At 44.3% G+C, this 22,264-nt stretch overlaps 1 protein-coding gene across 1 annotated transcript; it reads right to left on the bottom strand.

Moving 5' to 3' along the window:
* Positions 1-1,218: 1,218 nt before the first annotated feature.
* On the bottom strand, positions 1,219-22,062 carry BLMH (bleomycin hydrolase). Its single transcript, XM_054085240.1, has 12 exons — positions 21,913-22,062; positions 20,870-21,067; positions 20,334-20,443; positions 19,533-19,674; positions 17,596-17,684; positions 16,235-16,327; positions 12,208-12,363; positions 11,580-11,738; positions 11,413-11,480; positions 10,763-10,880; positions 8,118-8,187; positions 1,219-2,169 (listed from the first exon to the last, which is right to left on the bottom strand). The coding sequence occupies exons 1-12, from the start codon at positions 21,923-21,925 to the stop codon at positions 2,018-2,020; spliced, it is 1,368 nt and encodes a 455-aa protein (XP_053941215.1). The 5' UTR covers positions 21,926-22,062; the 3' UTR covers positions 1,219-2,017.
* Between the last annotated feature and the right edge of the window lie 202 nt (positions 22,063-22,264).

Raw genomic sequence — 22,264 nt, 5'->3', positions numbered from 1 at the left:
CTCAATCTTCCTGCAGCTGAAGCCCATGACTTTTTGATCAATTTATCACGAGCAATATGGTGGCAAAATATTTGACTTGATAATTCGATATATTTGACAGATCAACTATTCAACAATATCCTGTTAATTAAGAGGTACGCACAAACTTCCACAACACGTGATGCACACTTCTGCCGGTCAACGCTGTAGGAAGCAAAAAAGGTCATCTGCCATCCCCAGCCACAGAAAAGATCTGAGCGTTCAACTCTGAGTCTTCTGAAGTAGGAAAAATCTACTGCAAAGGTGCAGCTTTATCTTATTGCTAGTGATTCTTGCTACTAGAAAAGGCCAGCTGAGAGCAGTAGCCACTTGCTCCTGTGTCCTCATAGGTCTCGAGATCACAGAAAGCCTTTTGACAGAGGCCCAGGATAATATGAGCTGAATTTACTAGAAGGGAATCAAGTTAGTGTCACTGTACTCCAAGACATATTCTTGACATCTTCATAAGATCTCCAATACCTTCACAGAAAGCACTGCCAAGGACACAGGCTCTTAGAACACATCATTGAAGGACAGCAAAAACCTCCTCCTACTGCTGTTCCACACCAAATTCTCTTATCTAACCAGGGAATGTTAATCACAGCTGGTCAAATCATCTTGGATGACTCCTAGACAAACCCTAATCTGGATTTAGTTTAGCAGGCAACATGCAGACATGATTCAGCTTGGCATTTTTAATATCTATACATACACATTGTGTAACTACCCCAAGATAATAACTGAATAACTCTCTACCTCTGTAGTCCAAATGGAAAAAAGTCAAACCAAATTATAGGGCGCCAAACATGCTTCTTTTTGCTTGTATGTGACCAAAGTAACATCTATCTGCTGCCCACAGTAGTCAGCAGCTGCGTTTGGGTGGTTCTGTATCTTCACTTACCTCTTACTTGCCTAAACCCCATAGAGAACAGGAAAACTCCCAGGGAACATGCACATGGCCCACTATTCTGGCACGATTTAAATCAAAGGGTTAGTACTGTGCTCAAGCTTTGAGTGCCTGTTGCGCATGAGATCCTAAATTTCTGTTTATCCTTGTTCAGTGGGAGAAGCATCTGACTACTGAGCACCGTTTCCTGAAGTGTTCACATTCTGGCTTATTTAGATTTGCAAATCTTTTCATTTCATTGGTTAAATAAAGCTCATTGAAAAACAAAACCCGAGCGGTACCAGTCACTTTAGAAAGTGTTTATTCAAAAGCTTCATAGCACCATCTTTGTTTTTTGAACATCCAAATTAAATGCAGCAATTAAAACATTGGTTGTTTTCTGTTGAGCATGACACTAACTCCACCTGTGAACATACCTATAGTTGTTCTTGCTAATGAAACTGAAAAATAGCGCTCCTGTGCACACAGACGGCACGGAGCCTCGATGGGGTTATCCAGTCCTACCTCAATAGTGGAAGAATAAAAACAAGTGAAACTGGAAACCTCAAGGAAACCGTTCCCAATTCTGCTAGAAGAGAACATTTTCAGCAGTTTCAATTCATATGTCCCCTCCAAAATGTCAGCAAAACTAAAAATGTAAATATATAAAATATTTTGGGCAAGTCAGATCAGGGATGGTTAATTTATAAGTATCTCAATATATTTGTTCTAACAGTCATGTAGCTGTTAATTCTAAAAGGTCCTTTATGGCCAGCTTTTCTAGGGAAAACACTGGCCAAAATAATTCTACTGATTTACTATGCTGATTCTTATGAAATATTTAAGGTAAAAATCAAACTGCCATTGACAGCTCTTGTAATATGTTTCCATTATGAGTTTTTCCCTTTTTAGTTTTGCAGAGTAGCCTGTCTGAGGGCTTTATTCAGCCAAGTCAGTAAAGCGCTATTTCCCAAAAATCCTTAACTTACATTTCAAGAATACGGACCATGCCGAGTGCTTGGTCACATTATCATTTGGCTATGGCTTCCGACCACTGGAATTCTCTATTGCATCTACTTCTGGTGGACCATTACAGGGCAACTATTCTTTAGTTCACTTGGCCAAAGCCCCCATAGGGTCCCAGGCTGGCAGAACAATCGGTTCCTGCTGCATCACTGCCAAGATGTCTTCTGGTACATACTTCTTATCCACCACCACCTCGTAGACGTACTCGGAAAACCAGTCGTCAGTCATGATCAGGTAACCTGGGAGTGGAAACACCTCGTTAGCACAGAGAACCATAACCAAAACAGCAAAACAGTCTCACATACACAAGGGTTCACCTACAAATGATGCATTACAAACGGGACACTGTTGGAGTTCTCAAAACAAAGGAAATAAAAAAAATCAAAGCAATTAACACAAAGGCCAACAGGCTGTACTTAACGAGCACTGAAAAAGCAAGGAAGAAGCCTACTAGGAAATGCAACACCCAAAATATTCATCATTTATGCTTCCTCAGTTAAAGCAGGCATTGAGAATATTCAAGTGAATTGCAATGCCTTATAAAAAGGTGATCAAAGCAGAATATAAAACTACCTGAGCCTCTGGCTTCAGAAGTTTTCAGGATTAAGCAAAGGGAAACTACTCAGGTGAACACCCAAATCACCTTTGCCTTAGGAAAACTTTGCTGGTTTAGTTCTTGCAGGAAGAGGCAACCATCTGCTTTCCTCAAACAAAGCAGTGAAAGCACACTGTGGCAGAATGAAATCTTAGTTTTCTGCCTGAATATAATTCTTACTGAGAATTTATGCTAATTTCTTATGAGAACTTCAGCCTTTGAACAGGGGGAAGTGTCACCTTAACAGTATCACAGGTTTCAGCACAAAGCTGCCATTGGAAACAAACTATTCAAGGTAAACTGAAAATAAGTGTGGCAGAGAGAAAGCAAGCATTTAGTAGACAGATGAGAAGACTTTATGTAATAAAGTTCCTCATGTTCCTATACGGTATCATCACACAATCAAATGAAACAAGAAAATGTCCAAAGAATATGGACAATAAGTGCATCTATCTACACCATCTTGTTTCTAAAGCAAGAGATCAGATAATTCCCATAAATTAAAAACCCTATCAATTGTAATTCAAGCTAGAAGCCATTTTGGAAACGCTGCCAAAGGGAGCTGCCTTGATTATTCTTTCTTCAGGATATGAGTTCTTGGGACACACAAAAACCTCTCACTCCCAAGAGCCAACAAGTAATTGCACCCTGGGAGGATAATGAACTCTGCTTCTGACATCCTGTATCTCAAAGCTTGACAGCGCTGATTAGGATCACAGCGTCTGAACAAGAAGCAAACATCAAGCAGAACTTCAGGACATGCAAATAAGTAAGGTCACTCTTTGAGAAGGCCTGTGCCCAGTGTCACAATGAAAGCCATTATCAATTTCTTCATTAAAAGAAGACAAATACTTCATACGCAGCAATACCGATATATCACAGCCTGCCTAAGGCAGCCCTGAGCTCTGCATCCACCCAGGTAACAGGCTGGGGGAAGAAGAGAAAGGGAAGAGCATTGCATTTCTCGGCAGGGTACACAAGGGAGTTTTACCTCAGGTCATTAATTTATTGCTTCTGCTTAAACTGTTTGTGTGTTAAGTCCAGAATATGGAAAAGAACTTGGAAAGGCATCATCTTGTAAACACAGCACCTGATTATAAAAGCAGATTCCTCTATGTGCACAGCTGGCCCACATTTCTCTTACCCAGAGGAAAGCCTAAACACACAGCATCATAGAACTGAAGCTGTTGGCTGGGAGAGGTCAGTCGAGGATAAACAACCTGCGAGTTACTGCAGAGCCAAGACCTGAGCACCTGGAAATAAAACCCTTGGAAGTTCTCAAAGGACCTAGTGCGAGCCACCTTGTGCTTGTGCCCTAACTGCTCCACAGGGAGAGCAAATTAACAGAGCCCGTCATAGTGCACTTATGGGATGAGAGATGTATATATGGTAACAGACAAAATGTCTACAGTTAAATCCTTAAAATGTCTTCCTGAGGAAGACTCTACACACAACAGGCAGTACAAGAGATTCAAGAAGTCAAAAGGGAGCTGCCTTTTAGCTGGAGATGTCTCACAAAGTTCTTCACATGCCAAAACAAGCAGATGGCCCCCTATCAAATGGATGTGATAATGTGATTTAGTGTTCCCCTCTTCCTTGCTTTTAGAAAAAAAACAGATATCCTATGGGATAAGCTGGGTTCAAATTTAGGTAATAATGTCCTGTGTCTCCAGAACAAAAGAGTAAGCAGAATTGAACTCGCCTGAACAGCTGATAAAGTGCCAGTAAAACAGAAAGGAAATATTTGACTGGGAAGTGACTTCTTTACCTCAAAAACGAGCTGTGTTTGTCAGCAGCTGTGCGCATTCCTTGAGGAAAAACAGACAGGATTCCAAGAGACACTTTTACAACAGATATGAATGTAAATTACTAAGTATTTAGGAAAGGCAACACGAGGCTGTTCCCAGGGCTTCCCTTTCTCCAAGACAAGCACTACCACAAGAAATCAGTTCTGCCCACTCCAGAGAGTGAGCATAGAACTTCATCCCAACCCCACAGTCACAATGCCCAGTCCTGCACCGTGCAAGTCCAGGGTTCAAGTGTTACCTTCACCTTATGCTGAGAAAATCAGAGGGGCCCCATATAGAAGAACATCAAGAATAAGTCATTTGTTTGCTTGTTTTTTTAACAACTCTGATCCAGTCTCTGGGGTTCTGTTGCAGGCAGTACCCTTCATCATCCTATCCAAGAAATAATGGAGCTGGGGCTTACTTGTATCCCTCACACGCAACTGGGCCTCAGCTGCAATGTTTAACACGATCTTTGGCTGCCTCTTCACTAATGTGGATTCTGGTTCTCTGCACTGGACTAATCCAGCATCCCAATCCAAGCACAGCATCCCAATTCTGCAACAAGGCAGATAAGAAAAATCCCCACTGCCAGACAGACTCAGCGTCCCAGCAAGAGAGCTGGGACAGACTGCAAATCCTCACCCTGCTACACCGGCCAGCACTGGACACTGAGCAGGACAAAGTGGGGCAGGAGGAAGGGAAGGAAACCCTGTCAAGCGCCTTCTTCTGATGTTTGAGTATAAGCTCTCCAGCTGCCTTCAGCTCAACAGCAGGGTGTTTGGTCCTACTCAAGGAAATCATCCAAGGGTTCACCTCCCTGAAAAAAGTAGTCTGAAATAGCAAAGCTTCCTATTTCTGATGGGATTTTCTGTCAAAACATTTTTCCAGGCAACTCCCTAACCAAAACAAGATCTAGACAGTGAGTAAGACTCTCCAGAGAGTGTGGTGTCTGCCAGCACAACACAGATAAAGAGCAGTGACTGACCAAGAAGACTTCACACAGATGGCATGCACACAACAGGCGTACAAGGCACACAGGGCTTATTCAAGTCACTCTGGGGTCCTATCACATTTCAAAGGAACAGCTACCTCCTCCTAAATGCTCTAGAACAACTCGTTCTTGCAAAGGGAATCCACATTTGGAAAAGAGATTGTGTCTAAGGAGGATAAATTATTACTGAAAACCAAGTAGCCAGTTAAGCTGGCAAGCAAGTTCAGCATGACGCTCAAAGCAGCCTAAGCAACTGGGTTAATTCAGTCCTCGCTAACTTAAAGCCTGAGGCACCACACTTCTTATTTCTAGTTGCTGTAGGTTTTATTTTTATGATTTTGGATTACGTGCTCAAAGAGAAGAAAGATAAAACCACATGTGGCTCTCCAGACATTGCAATCACAGTTCCATCAGAGCAGCATCACTGCTCCAACCAGTAACACCAGCACAGGACTGCACTGTGCAGTCACAGCTCACCAGGGTACAGCGTTAGCAGGCTCCAGCCCGCTGCACTGTGGTTTGGGACTTAAGGGCCAATATCCTGAAGCTGAGCCCGGTCTTTCTCCAGCTCTAATAAAAGACCAACTCTGGACCCTGGCCAAGGAACACACACAGGTAGCACAGAGCTGCTGACAGACACCCATTTCTACTGGAGCACTGACCAAAGTCCGCACTGAGCCATTGTAAAGCAAGCAGAGTAAGGCACTTCCTTCCTGGAAGTGTTCCTCTAACAGCAGGAGCATCTAACAACACAAACCAAGTATCTGGAGGGCCTCAAAACAAAGTGTTCTAATAGCTCAAGCACAACTAACCAGGCATTTTTATACTTTATATTCACTACTATACATAAAGGCACTTAGAATAGTTATTAGTTTGGGTTTGGAGACAAGGAAAGCTTTGATGTTACCCATTTTAAGTATTGATTTGCATTCTTTACTCAATCCAGCATTCCAAGTATACTTTACTGCTGTCACACCAAGCCATGAAGGCTGAACATCAACACAATTTCATTGTTTTGTCATAAATGAAGGTTTTGATTGGAATACTTTGTTGTGACTGCACACAGCTAACTCAGAACAGACACCGCTGCAACCAAGGGGCCAGAGCACAGATTAAAAGCCTGTTCCAAGGATATCCTACATTTGAAGTAGCTGTTCATGTATGAGGCATCACAAGCTGGTGAATAAGACCACATCCTAAAATAGTTTTCTGGAAGCGGGCTATTCCCAGGAGAAACCCCTGATATCCTGGGAAATTTCAGCCATACCAAAGCTTGTGAGCACAACGGAAAACACTGGGGCAGCGCCTGTTGTGCACTGAGACACACGGAAGTCACTTGGCATCTCATGAGTGATATTATCGTGCCACGGCATAGTCATCTATCAGAGCCAGGGCGGATGCGGACAAAAACCATGGAATTTCCCTCCACTCTGTTTAGGAAAAGCTGACTGCAGGCCTTGGCAGCAAAGCAGAAAGGCTCCCACACCATCAGCCGCAGGGAGGTCAGAGCTGGCCCCCCAGGCCAGGCAGAGAAGCCCCCTCCAGTCATTCCCAGGCTGAGTCAGGAAGCAACTGGAAGGAATTCCCTAAACCACAGCTCAGCTGTGACTCACCATTCTGTCCACACTGTCTGCCCACGGGCCAGCCTGGGCTGGTGCATCCACCGCTACCGCACTCAAAAAGCCTTTTTAAAGGGAAAAGAGGCTGAGCTGGCGTTAACAGGGAAGCACATTCATGCAGAAAACCTGGTGTGAGCTGAAGTGCACGAAGCTGGATTTTGTTGTTGCTAGTGCTTGTCACACCAGAGAGGAACACTGCAAGGATGCTGCAGGTCATGTACTCTGCATAGCTTTCGAAAAACAATCAGAAACACTATTTAATTATTTTGTTTTACAGAGAGGTGCTGGAGCTAGGACAATTTACATGCCAGCACAAGCTGGAACCAGCCATACCCTCATGTCCTTATAAAATCAGCAAGTAACAGCTTGCAGTGATTGATAAACAGTGCTTTAAGAGAAAGTGCAAAACCCTGAGGATTCCCACACAGCTCAGGAAGATGATTTAAGTACTATCAGCCTCAGTCAGCATCAGGTCCCAGAGATGAGACAGCTATAGTGCACAGACTTCAGCTCAGTTCTGTTATCAACAACTTAAGCAAACTTAAAAGTATTGCAATGAGGTCTTTATATTAACGTGACTGGAAAGGATGTTGCTTGGCTGCGCACCAAGGAAGAGAGGGTAACCATTATAAGCCAGATTACTAAGAAGTTAAACAGCCTGAATCCATCTGATCTGGTGGCAGAAGTTTACCAGTATGGCCCTGTTGCCCTGCGTCCACTCAATAGTGTGGTGGTTAGACTGGAGGAGCTGTGAAGATAGTACACGCTCCATATTATTACACTATATTCAGAGTTCCAGTTCCTACCTCCACAGGGGCTTCTGTCACCTTTGTCCTCCTGTCTTGGGGACAAAGATGCCCTATCTGTCAAGAGATGTCAGTGTCCTTCACTTATGGCCATCTCCCAAAAAACGCAATTCCCTCTACAGATAAACTCACAACCGCAGTGTCGTTTATCTAGTGACACTTCCTGCTTCTCCATTCAATGTTTACTGTCAATTTACTTAGAAGCAAATCACATTTATGCAAGGAATATGTATCTTCTGGGAATGCAGTGCCATAACTCAGTGATCCACCCGCTGTTTGCAGGCTTGCTTCCTGCACGTCCTGGTGAGGGACACTCAGCACATGCCCCTTCTGACTGCTAAACACTACATTCAGCTTTCTGCTCCCATGACTATACGTTACTTTACCTTTATTACCACGGTCTTCACCCCAGGAGTTTTCCACTCTCCATTTCTCAAACGCATCTTCTTGCCCATCCTGTGACAAAACATGTGGACAGCTCTTGAGTAGTGAAAGGCCACACAGGTTTATAGCAGCCAACCCTTCTGCGTTTACATCCAGCACCCAAAAACCACAAAGTCCACTCCCCAGAGTCTAAAGGTACTGGCAAGTTTCAGACAATGGTTTCTTGCTAATGGTTTGAGAAACGCAGTTTTCTAAAGTCTATGTGCATATATAAAATGTCGTTGAGATGTGGTCAACACAAGAGCCTGCTATAAATATTGGTTTTAATCAGACAACCAAAAATTTAGCTAAATATAAGTTTGGAGTTAACTGACAAATTAAGCAGCTTTCCCTATCGCCTGTCGGGGCACAGGGACCTTCTGTGATGCAGAACACACAGCTTGCTTGAACTGGGAATCAGAGGGAAGGAACAAGGACAAGGAAGGAGTTGTGATAGCTTAGAACAGCATTAAGAAGAGCCCGTATGAGCACCTGAAGAGCGCAGCTGAAGGACACAGCCCAAGGCTGGAGCTCTGAAAGATACACCAGCAGTCTGGCAACCATCAATTAGAGCTGCCTTTACACTCAGGAGCCTGCAGTGTTCTTGCCTGCATGGGTGGAGCTGAAGTCCGGGTCAAGTCTACCAAACACATAAAAGCACTTCACAAGCTCACTGGGCCGCAAAGCGAGCAGCTGCTTCCTTCGAGCAGCTTCTTGTGAGGAAACAGCAAATCTCTCAAGGAACCAAAGAATTGTTGTTCATTCACTACTGAAATATTTTTTACCTACAAAAAACTTATGTGCAAAACACCCCAAGAATCCATTTTTAATATTCAATGGAATATTATTGCATTGCTTCTGTTCTCAGTTTAAAAAACAAAGGAGAGTCTTTACAAGGAGACACTCCAGAGCCACCAGACTAAGGACAAGTCAGCTCGATGCTGTCAGACAGAACCTGGGATAAATACATTTATGTACAGTAAGTTAAACAAAAAGTGCATTTAATCCACATCAATTTTTTATGTTGTAAAATTGTAATAGGATTTTGTTAAATCTTCAGAGCCTTTTCATAAAGCAGGTAAATCCAAACTATTACATTTTACAACTCAGTTTATCAAAAGCTCCTTTAGATTAAGTTAAGGTTTAATAAAAGATAACATGTTCAAACAAAAAGTAGACATGACCTGGTGAAAAGCCTCTAAATCATAGAATGGTTTGGGTCTGAAGGGACCTTAAAGCCCATCCAGTTCCAACCTTCCGCCAGGGGCAGGGACACCTCCCACTGGATCTGGTTGCTCAAAGCCCTGTCTGACCTGGCCTTGGAACACCTCCAGGGATGGGGCAGCCACAGCTTCTCTGGGCAACCTGGGCCAGGGCCTCCCCACCCTCATTGTGAATAATTTCTTCCTAATGTCTAATCTAAATCTTCCCCCTTCCAGTTTAAAGCCATTCCCCCTCATCCTATCACTCCAGGCCCCTGTAAAAAGGCCCCTCCCCAGCGTCTGAACACAGAACACAACAGCAAAAGTTATACTGAGTTGTAAAAAGTAACTCAGAAAGTGTCTGTGTCTCTGCCATCCCATCTCGGGTCCTCAAACTCTAGCTCAAACACTTTTCCACTTATATACAAGCCGTTATTTCTCAAGCCAAGGTCATGCTGGACAGGAAGAGATCACTTCAAAGAGACTTTAATAGTGACAACTTCTGGAAATAAATGGAAAACATCAACACTGCAGATAACCCAGAGTTGTAAATTTTCGCATGGTTTTTTACCATGCTTTGTTATGGTGCCAGAAGCAGATTTAGCTGTGGATTCATTTCAGCCTACTGTCTGCCACAGAGCTATTTTGGACACCACTTTCCTTCCCTAATTATGAGCAGGTCAGAGAGGTCACATGCCAGAGAGTTGCAGGAGGTTAATGCTGTTGCAAAGTGCCTCCTACTGGCATTTTAACAGGAGCTTCATGCTGTAAAAGGTAGACTGGACCACCCCATGCAACAGGACAGGGAAGGAAATTCTTGCTAGACTTCTTGGCTCAGCAAGATACATCAGAATCTTTATTTAAAAATCAGTTAATGCAGGTTTTCTGGAGTTTTAAAAAATAGAAGCTGACTTTCTTTACCCTTTCTCCAATAAAATTTGTGGGCAGAAGGAATGAAGCCCTCAACTTGTCTAAAATTCTTCCTTGTTCAATATTTCTAGTTCTGAGCACTCAGATGAAAGAGGGCAGGTTGAAATGAGATCTTAGGAAGATTTTCCTGTGAGGGTGGGGAGGCCCTGGCCCAGGTTGCCCAGAGCAGTGGTGGCTGCCCCATCCCTGGAGGGGTTCCAGGCCAGGTTGGATGGGGCTTGGAGTCCCTGATCCAGTGGGAGGTGTCCCTGCCCATGGCAGGGGTGGGACTGGATGGGCTTTAAGGTCCCTTCCAACCCAAACCATTTTGTGATCCTATGAACATAGGGAGAACGGACAACCCAGGCCTTGGGCACCAGGGTGCTGACCTCTAGCAGACCAGCTCATACCCCGTGAATGAGTCCAGAACACACAAATGCGCTGCCAGAACATTCAAATCCATCTCTGCAAGCAGAGTTTCAGGAGGGACACTCTACCTTCTCAGTGACAGCGGTGAGAACCATGGCATGGGTCATCATTGATTCTCCAAAGATTAATCGTTCTGCTTTGTTCATGTTCTTGACGGAGACACCAAACACCAGCTCATGATTATATCTGTGAGAAAGCGACAAATGGTATAAGAAACGATGCAGGGAGAATTATGATAGTATCATAGTATAGTTAGGGTTGGAAGGGACCCTAAAGATCATGTAGTTCCAACCCCTCTGCCATGGGCAGGGACATCCCACTAAAGCAGGCTGCCCAAGGCCCCATCCAACCTGGAGAATTCTCACTGGTAAATCAGAGAGCCAGACTGCACTCTCCCAGGAGCTAGTGCACAGACATAGAAGTTCAACTACTTTTAGTGTCAGAATAAATGCAAAAGCCTGATCCTTTTCGGCATTTTTCTCACCAGATACTGGATAATCCACATGAAGGAGAATATGCAATAAATTGTAGTGCAACTTTAAAGGATTCAAATTTTAGCTAACAAGTGAAAAAATACATTTCTGTTGCTGAATTACTTAAATATAGTCATTTTGGGTATATAATCCCAAGTACAGACAAATTAGCTTCTTAAACAGCCAAAACGCTTATGTCTTAGCCAAGTATTCCGAATGGTATAATGTTTTAATTTTCTACTTACATATTCATGTCATTGATTCCCAGCTTGCCATAGAAGTGCTTTGCAACATCACAGCCAAACCAAACAGCCTACAAACAGAAGGAAGAGTCACATCTAGCCCACCTCCCATTGAGTTCCACATGACAAGAGTTGCACTATTCCAATCCACAAAGAGAAACCAAACCAACCTCGCCATCCTTAATGGACGTTGCAGCTAGTTTTTTCAAGACATCAACAGGCTGGTTGTTGTAGAGTGTCTTCCTCCCTCCAACCATGTTGCCCAGGTACTCAACCGTGTACAGCTGGCTGTAGGGGTTCTGAGGGCGAGGATCGTTCACCAGACAGATCTGCCAGAAAGCAAGATGTCAGAAATTAAGGTGCATCTTTGAGAAGTGAATCTAGTTGAGTCTCAGTGAATCGCTTTTGCCCCAGTTCGCTGGCTGTCCCATTAGCAAACGAGCCACTGGGCTGAAATACCAGGGGGTTTTAAGATTTTGTTTCAGTTTGCCTCGTAACTGTGGCACAGGAGCTTTGCATGTTGTTCCTGCTCTGATGGCAGTCTTGTGGCATGTTATGACTGATGAGATCATTACAAAATCATGAAAATGCAATGCAAGAGCACAGCTAATTGAAGGGTAGAGCATAAACAGGGGGAGAATAAACACAGGGCCATCTCTGACTCGTGGGAGCAGCACCCGTCCCACACGGTGCAGTTACCAGGGTGGACAGCAGACTTGCAACAGTGGGAAAATAAGTGGCTTAGCAGCAAATGGAAAACAACAACTTAGGAAGCTAACGCCTTTCAGCATCCCCAACCTTGTCCTCCATGTTGAAGTAAGGCTTCACATGCTCATTGTAGAACTGGAGTGGTGTCACAGGGCCGTATTTGTGGTAGTTCTTCTCCTTATCCCGGAACTCCCAGCAGAAGGTCTCCGGAGGGCTGCCCAGGCAAGTACTCACTATTCTGAATACCTGCCCAGAGAAGCAAACAGCTGTGAACTCGCTGACAGATGCAGGTCTGCCTCTCCTACCACAGAAATGCCATGGATGAATGGATTTCTCCATGTGAGAGCCAACTGGAGAAATGGGATCTTAACAGCCACCTTTGAAGAACGTGAATAAACATACACACATGAATTATTCGCATTCAGCTCTGAAAATCTGGGTGTTTCAACAGCTGAACGTGAACTGGAAAGGCCACAGAAAAATCAACAGAATCTCTGTTCTCACACTGCCTTCCTGAGGCAAACCATCATGCAAAACAGAAGCTTGAGGTTGAACACTAATTCCAGGTTATCCTAGGAAAGCAGCAGCCAAAGGCAAAAGCCTACACACTGCCCAGTCTCGTTCCAATATTTCATAAGTAATTCTGGAGCTCCCCCAACAAGATACTTCCCAGTGCAAAAAGACTTATCCAAGTGATTCTGGCAAGGCACAAGCATCCAGCATTACCTGTTCCACCAGGGGGTTTTTGCCCCATGCAGAGGAACGCCATCCTTCCTAACATGTACAGCAAAACATTTCCTCCCACCATTTTCCCTGTTCTTATCCCTTTTTCCTGTAACACTCATTTAGATTTCAAAGATGGACCTTTGCTTCTTTTCCAAAGCCTAGAGTAATTTGGCTTGTTTTAATACATTTAACAAGGCCTCGGTTTGGGGCTGAGCTGGCAGGTTGTGTAATTTAACCCAAGCTCCCTGCCTGCAACATCCTCTGCAGCTGACAGCTTTCTGTTGAGTTTTAGCAGGAGAAGTTGACCAGATTTCAAGTCAGCAGCCTCCCCATAAATCACACTATGAGGCAGCACTTCAGAATCACTCCTGTGCTTTCTTCACAGGGCTTATCATACAATGTGCGAACTCATGGGCAGTGGAACCAGATGACTGTCTCCAGGGATATTAGGCAGGACCTACCACAGGTACTCTAGGGACAGAGAATTCAATCATATTTAAACAGGTTTGAATCTGTTCTACTTCAGCTGACACTCATCTGCTTCAGCTCTGTCCACATCTTGAGCATGAGACAGGTCTTTTCCCTCAAGGAACCAACGGGCTATTTAAAATAAGAGAATGGGAGTCAAATATCAGCCACACGTCTGTGCTGGGATGCAGTTCCTGTGGTTTGTGGCAGCTTTCCCAGGCTGTCAGTCTTCACACTTTCCTCTGCCTTTTCACTCAAGAGGAGACAGAATACCTTTCCCAAAGCTGACTTACTCTTTCTGGAGCTGTTTGAGCTGATTTATATAAATCTTAAGGCCTCATGAGAAAGAGCTTTGGGCTAGCGCGCGCTTTGTGCTGATGGCAGAAGAAATGCAGTGTTCATTCGAAGTCTACTATTCCAGTTCCTTATATTTTCTGAGTAACTTAGACCTTTGTTCTAAATCAATCTATATGCCACATACAGCATTCTTTTCTCAGACTTTTACAGACATCCATTTGGCTGTGCACAAAGTACAAACAAAGGTGCTCCTCCTCAAAGCAATTTAAGTAAACAAACGATGAGTTTAATTATGGGTTGAAACAGGGTGTGGGCTTACTATTTTTACTGGTGGAACTCATTTATTTCTCAATAAATATGTTAAAGAACAAATGTAAATCCCTAAACTACTATAAATATTTAAAAGAGCATTTGCTGTGTATTGTTACTTCAGACAACCCCCAGTGGTGATGAGGCTATGAAAACAACAAAAATGCCTAAAAGGAGAGCGATGAGTAGAGGAAGGAAAGCGATGGAGACAGAAGTCTCAAGTTAACAGAGGCGGTGGAGCCTGGGAATGGTCTCCCTCCATTGTTTTGCCACCGCACCCATCACAGGCCATGTCTTGGTATCTCACAAGTTTCCTCTATCAGTAAATATTTAAATATTATCAGGCATATTTAAACTAAAAGGTGGCTTATATCTCTCTAGTGGCAACTAGAACCAAGATAAAGCAAAGATATAGCAGCTTGTGCCAAAAATGCAAATGAACGAGAAAAAGAAGGATGCTCCTGATAAGGAAGAGTCCACAACAGAGAACAGTAAAGGACAAAAAAAAAAATCAGTCACGTGCACTGCACTGATTTCAACTTCTGACCTGCCCGTGCACTGGTTTGATAAGAATATTTATGCAGTTCTGGAGGGAATAGTTAATCATGTGTTCCAGTCCAACTGCTCCATTTTAGCTGAAGCGCTGCCTCCCAACGAGCAAACCACGATTTGCTATGCAAATAAACCCTCACAGAGCAAAACTACCTTCTGCTTTGCTGCACACAGAAATAGATGCAAGACCACTTATATACATATAAACACATGAAATAAGAGTGATCTCAAATTTTAAACCTAAGGGTTTTTTTAAGTACATAAGACAGGTGCAATTGCACCATTTAACTACAGTGTTTATGGAAAATAAATCCACTTCAATTGCGAACTGCTATTACTGAGCGGGAGAAAATACTGTGTTAAGAGAATTAAGCATAACCTTCTAACAGAGCAGACAAGCTGCAATCCATTAAAAAGCCTTTAATGACAGTCCCAGAACCCCTGGTCAGAGGGCAAGGTGCTCTAAGCAAACAAAGAGACATTTTGCAGTGAACTGTACGTCGTTGCCCTAAAAAAGAACATCTCTCAGAAGCTTTTGATATCTGCCATAAAACCCTCTGAGGGCTTTTGGATACACACTGGATGCAAGTCATGCTAGTTCACTTTGGAACTAAGTGCTGATGGGGAATACGCTGGGGTGGTCTCAAAGCGGAGTTACTGCTGATCTTAAGGCAAACATTTCATACAAGTTCTTGTTTCAATAATATAACACGAGGAACAAAAATCCATTTCTTTTTTTAATCCAGTCTTACAATTAGATGAAAAGAAGCTACAGGCTTTTGCATGAAGTGCAAGGACAAATTTCCTTGCCCAAGCCCAAGCCCAAACCAATGCTTTAATACTTGTATATCTGTGGAACTGCCTGAAGCTTCACAGAAACGCCTCCAGGCAGGGTCTGCCCAACACTGTTTATGGGATCACAGAAACTAACACCACCAAACCATTTGATTTTGGGAGTGTCTAAAGACAGACATTAAAACCACTGGGTCACTTTGCACTGTATGTTTGAGAAAAAGGAAATAGATACTTGTGTTTAAAATGCACACATTCAGTCAAACTAAACTTTTGCTAGTTAAGAATCACATCTGGGGACTACAGTATGAGAGAGGTGATGTGTTACTCATATCCAGCGTGACCAAATGGAGGACCAGCTGCTACACACTACAGACTTGCTGCTGGCCTGGAGTTTGAGGTGATTCATGCAGCCAGAAGCAGACGCTGTGCTTCCTTCCTCCACAGCCCGCCAGCACCAGCCCACAGCCAGATTCAGCTCTGTGCTCTACTTGTCTTTTCTAGACTACAGGGAGCTCCCTTTCCTTGTTCTTTTCTGCTCTCTTGTGGGGAATTTCTGCAACATCTGTGCGTAAGGTTTTAATTTCAAAGCCAGAGTGCAACTTTCAACCTGCCTTTTCCCTACTATGTATAAGAAACTGATAGGTGTATTTTGATCTCTCAAGATGCAAAATGTATCTTATGCTTCCCTAAAGGCAGGGGCAGATGTCTCTCTAAGGTATAGTTCCGAAATCTATAAATTCAAGATATTTACATGGAAATCTTCGAAAACTCAGCATGAGATGAGCAACAAGTCACTGCAAAAAAAATCATTTGAATACCTCCATCCATGTTACCATACAAAACATTCCTAGTTCAGTAGACACAGCATTTGTTTTGGCTGATCCAATAGCTACAGAAACAAAGCAAGCAAGAAATCTCATCCATTCCAGCCTCATGTTCCAGAAGATTCATGTCACAAAAGGATATTTACCTCTTCTATCATAGTGTCCATTGCAGCACAGATCTCGTCTTTAATTGCTCCAGTTTCCACCATATTTCTTAGCCGCAAGCAGTATTCTCTCATCTATTTAAAGAGAATAATTTTATTGTAAGAGTATGAAAGATGCTGTCTAATTGACTTTCAGGACTTCCTATGTGGTTGTTTCAAGCACCTGTTTTACTGTTCATAAGTTGTTTTCAAGATGAAAAGAAAATTCCTTTGCTACACATTGAGTCTTTAAACTAAAATAATCAAAATTATTCAATTATTTAAAAGATCACCAAAAAAATCAAATTAACAAACAGCTGCAACTCATTTACTGTTTTGGAACCAAGATTTGAAGCTTATGGCCATTGCTTTTCTTAAGGCTTGACTTCTCTGTCCAGTAATGGATGATGCAACATCCATACACTTTACCACCTCTGACTCACAGAGAACAGACTGTCTTCATACTGTACAATTTATTTTGCAATTCTAATGCATAATTGATCTCTTGGTTGCTAAAAAGAATGGAGCATTTCCCCACTGCATGCAGAACTGCAGGAAGAGCAGCACATGCTTCCCATTACTGTCACCATCTATAAGGCCAGGAGCAGTGAGTGGGGCTCCCACAAGACCAGCTGGTTTGCACTGTTCAAGACTAGAATAACATGAATGCCATTCATTATTTCTGAGCTCACTGCAGCACATATTTTACATATTTTATGTGTATTTCAGGCAATTTTCCCTAAGCATGAAGCATATGAACCAAAAATAAAGCATACTGGGAAAAAAAATCCTTTAATTCCCTTTTTAGCTAGCTCCCTGCATGAGCGTCTTCCCAAGTTGATTCATTTCTGCAGTTCAGGGAGCACGCTCACACCTCCTTCAGCCAAAGCTGCACACTTCTACACTGAAAGCTGGTTTTTAAAATGCAGTGTTTTGAAAGCACTTTTTTTAATATTCTCCATCTAATTTGGCAGCAAATCTCCAGAAACCTTGGCAAACCAGTAGATGAAACAACTAAGGGGGGCAGAAAAAAGCTGCCTAGACACTAAGTGCTGGTTTTGCAGAAACAGACTTCATCAGGAATTATTGTTTTGGAAGTCTGAGGATTAGGAACAATTGCTACTGCAAGTGAGGGACTTCCAAGCTACTGCAGCCTGGCAATAGATATCTTCCATTAACACAATTCCATGCTCAATGTTTCAAGAATAACATCAGGCTTTAGGCTGCTTTTTGAACAAAAGAAAGTTCAGCTGCTGAGATGTACTCAGTACTTTGATCAATTAAAATAATGAAAGTAAGAACACTCAGGAGCAGGGGCACTCGCTATCCTCTCCCTTTATTTGTACCATCAAAATCAGTTTTACCTTATGATTTAAGATCTCATTCATCCTCCGAGTAGCCTCCGTGGTATGAGACTCCGGGAAGTATTTCTTGGGGACAACACCATACTTTTCTAAAGGGTAATAAGACCATGGGTTAACAGTTGGCTTTTCTACACAGCATGTGCTGCTGCTTCTACCATACCCACATAAAAGCTAAATATAGTTGGGGTTTGTGCAAAGATTATAGGGGAAAGTCTCTTAGTTATAGGTTACAAAGTTTACATTTTAATTTCTGACTGAATCTTGATCTCTGATCTGCATTCCACAGGGATCCCAAAGGCAGAATCCCGGAATGGCTCAGTATCATTTAATTCAATACTTCTAGTATTAAAACTTCTAGTTTTGAGTTAAAGAACACTAGTTGCAAACTAGCATTCTTTAAGAAGCTCTTTTGACCAGAAAAAAACAACCCTGATTACTTGAAAACTGAGCTCCTGAAACATCATCTAAAAAAACCTCATCCTCTTCTGAATCATTCCATGTATTTTATCTAAGGTTAACTGACTGACTTCCCAGTCTCCTTTCCTCCTCAACATTTCTAAAAATCCAGCAACAGCTCAATTGTTTCCTACATTATCGTACCAATCAAAGCTCACCCCATGCAAAGCTCTGAATGTAACAGCAACAGCCAAAAGCTTCTCTGCCCCGATTAAATATTTATAACAACTGGATGAGGAAAAAAAGTAACCTCCGGGCTTCAGAGAAACAAATTCCTCCTGTGATTCTAAACTTATATTACTGGCTTGTTGATTTACAAAGATGTCACATTATTTCATAATACAAATGAAAGCAGATAGTGTAATTCAGATATAAGCAGCTCCTTAATCAGTGCAAGGAAGATCCTGCTTAATCTGGATCTTTGCAAGACCAGCATTGCCACATTCCGCACCATTTCCCTTTCACTGATCTTTATATCATTTTTCTTCAGGCTGCAACTCTGAGCAGTTTTGTTTCTGCTTTGCAGACACGCCCTGGTCTAGCAATATTTTTTCCTTACCACGTGCCCTAAAAATTGTACATGTGGATATACAAACAGACTGTCGAGTTGATGACCGAAGTGGAAGAGGATTGAATCTTTTTGCTAAATGGCAAGTCTGGAATATCCAATTACTGCTATTGATCTGAGCTCCCAGCAGCAATATGCAAGAGAGAAAATCTCAGACAAGACTTAAGCCTAATATTTATAAGCTGCAATGAAAAAGGTCTTTGACTAAAAACCATAGTGGCTAATGTCATCGTATTCCTTAACAAGCTTCCAAGTTTCTATTCTGTTTTCAGATGAGATAGAGTTAATTTTCTTCAAGTAGCTGCTGTGTTTTGCAGTTAGTAAGAGCTGTTGAGTTAGTAATAGTTAGTTGTTCATAAATCAAGAACTTTAAGTTCCTCCTGTATTGCTAGTGTACAGGTGCAGAGCCAGGAGAGCTAATCCAGCCTAGGCATATTCCAGAATATTCCACACTGTAACATCAGGCTGAGTATAAAAATGGGAATTTGGCCAGGAGGAGGTCGGCAGGCAATCCAGGTCCCACATTCAGTGCTCTGTGCTCTGCAATTCCTACACTCACTGTGATCTGAGCTCACTGCCTGGGATGAGTTCATCATCGGGTGGTGTGTGGTTGTATTTTAACATATTCTTTCATATGTATTATTATTATTATTATCATCATCATCATCATCATGTTCTTATATCATGTTATTGGAATTGTTTTTATCTCAACCCACAAGCTTCCCCTCTCCTTTCCTGCTCCTCCTCCCCATCCCACCGGATGGGGAGAGGTGACACAGCAGCTGCATGCTGTGTAGCTGCTGGTTAAGGGCTAAGCTATGGCAGTCTCAAATTCATCTGTTTCCGTTTCATTCCTCTTCTCCCAAACCAGCATGCAATTTCAGGAAGGCCTCCCAGCGAGCAGTTCTCTTACCAATGATGTTAACCAACATATCCCACTGCCCGCCATCGTTCGTGGGGTTGGCGAGCAGGAACTGTGTCAGTCGACCTTCCACAGGCTCCTTTTTCTGAGCAGTTTCCACAAAGGCATTTAAAAAGTAGTAACAACGTTCAACCTGGAATAGACAGACAAAAAAAACTCCGATATCTTAAGTGTGACATTACGCATTGATTCATTCCTGAGCATTCCATTCTTCCCAAATCCTAACTAGATGAAACTACCTTCTGCTCATCATTTTCCTTCTAGCATTCCAGGGCTCATCCTACAAACTTATTTCTGTCACAGACCAACTAGTTAGGCGCGAGTTATCACAGAGCTTGAAAGCAGGGGAATAGCAAGCGTGAAGCAGAGGTTACGCAATTAAACCTGGTCCAAACAAGTACTCAATTTTCTCCATTTCCCTTAGGGAAAAGAAGCCGACACACAGCTTACAGATCAGTAGGTCACCAGCATGACTGAAAGCTCAGCAGAAAGATGCAGCCACATTTCCCCTGAGCCTCCTATGAGTAACTGCTGAAACAGCCAAAATGTTTGAGAGAGAACTCTCATCGTTCCAAGCCATTAACATCTTGACAACTTTCTTCTCAAGCTGAAAGCCCCACTTCGCTTGACCTGCATTTTAAATACAAATATAAAGAACACTAGACGTTTCCTCTCGTGTTTATTTTCCATCTGGATTATAAAGATTGTCCAGCCTAAAGGGAGTTCTGTCCCAACACTGATACCCAACAGCATGGGCCACCTTGGCACAACCTGCGACCTGCGCTACCATACCTTATCCCAGAAGAAGAGGTACGACTGGCTGAACTCAAACTCCTCGATGTTGTATTTCTTCATGAAAGGAAGACGCATTGCATTGAGACAAGAAAAGATCCAACACCTCCCTGAGACAGCAAAGGAACAAGAATTAAACTGGAATGTCTGCACTAAAGAGTCGTGTAAGATTTTATTTAAGCACAAGACTGATAACACCATTCTGCCTCTGATCTTTGGCTCCTGCTCCAGATGGGATTGGAAAACGCCAAAGAGCTCATAAGGAGCCAAGAAATATTTTACTGCAAATATGGGGATTTCATTGAATTTACTTTACGTTGTGCAGAAAGGAAAACAGGCAACGCTGCACATCTAACGACTGTTGTTAGCTCAAGAGGATGCTGCAGGGATTCGATTTTGCTCAGAGCCTGATGAAAGAGCTTCGGAGACCACCACCATTCCCAGGAGCACAGTCAGCATCGCATCATGCGCTCCATGAATGCTGGAACAGCTGAGGCGGCCCAGCCCTCCTCACCAGCAGCCGGGGAGGCCCTTACCGGAGTTCTTCTGGTTGGTGACGGGCTTGCCCTCGGCAGGGACAGCATGCTGGAAGACCTGCACGGTGTCCTGCACCACACGCCGCTGCAAGCACACCTCCAGCGGGTCGCTGCATGTCGCCACGTTCTGCGCCAGCAGGAATCGGGGCTCAGCCCGCAGCCGCCGCGTGAAGGCAGCCGCCTTCTCTGTGCTCAGCCCTGGGGAACACGGGGAAGCTGTCATTGCCAGCCCTGCCGAACCAGCACTCGCCCCAGTACCCAGCTCCCCTCCTTGAGCAGCTAGTACCCTAGTAACCATGTCAGTGTCCCCCAGCACTCAGTACTCCGGTAATCCTGCTCCCGCACAGCTCCTGGTACCCCAACAGCTGCCCCCTCCCTTTCCCTGCGCACCCAGCACCCTGGTAACCAACTGCCCCTGCAGAGCACCCGGTAACCGCCCATCCTCAAGCACTTGGTACCCCAGTAACCGTTCTCCACCCTCCAGCACCCCCTAGCCCGGTAACTGTCCCCTCCCCAGCACCCAGTTGCCCCTAGCACTCAGTACCCTGGCACCAACCCCCGCCAAGCACCCCGTACCCAAGTTACCATCTGCTCCCGGTATCCCGGTAAGCCCCTCTCCCCGAGGCCCTGCAACCCGTTACCACTCTCTCCTCGGCACCAAGGACCGCAGTAACAGCTCCCCTCTCCTGAGCATTCGGGACCACCAGTAACCACCCCTCTCCCCCAGGCACCCGCTACCCCGGTTACCGCTCACCCCCAGCACTCCGTACCCCAGCACAGCCCCTTCCCCCAGCACCCGGTACCGCAGTAACCCCCTCCCCGGCAGCCGGTAACCGCCTCCCTCCCCCGAGCACCCGATACTCCCTCCTAAAGACCCGATAGCCACCCCCGTTCTTCCAAGCACTCAGTATCCCGGTAGCCATCCCACCATCACCCGGTACCCCGGTTACCGGCCCCTCCGCACCCATTGCTCGGGTAACGCTGTTTCCCCGCCGACCCCGGTAATTCCCCCCCGGCCCCATGGCGGCTGCTGCCCCCCTCACCGCGGGCGTTCATGGTTCCGCTAGGATCGAACGGCCAGGCCCTCCACGGGTCACGCTCCAGGCGGAAGCGGCTCTTATACCGCCGGCACCGGAAGCCGGAAGAGGGGCTCCACCGCTCCACCTCCCCCGCCCCGGGGCACTGGCCGCGGCTGAAGGGGGCGGACGGTGCACCGCGAGGGACAAACTTGCGGCGCGGCGCGTGCGGGGCGGGGGTTTCAGGCTTGTTTCCAGAACGTTCGCGGCCTTGCGGCCTATTCAGAGCCTAGAGCCACTGGCAGCCTCGTGTGGCCTGGTGGCCCGGTTCCTTCAGGACCATTGTCTTCCATTCCTTGAGGCCAGTGCCTTCTATTCC

Source organism: Cuculus canorus, chromosome 20 (genome assembly GCF_017976375.1).
Source record: "Cuculus canorus isolate bCucCan1 chromosome 20, bCucCan1.pri, whole genome shotgun sequence".
Classification (NCBI taxonomy): Eukaryota; Metazoa; Chordata; class Aves; order Cuculiformes; family Cuculidae; genus Cuculus; species Cuculus canorus.
This window is presented reverse-complemented; position numbering and strand designations above follow the sequence as displayed.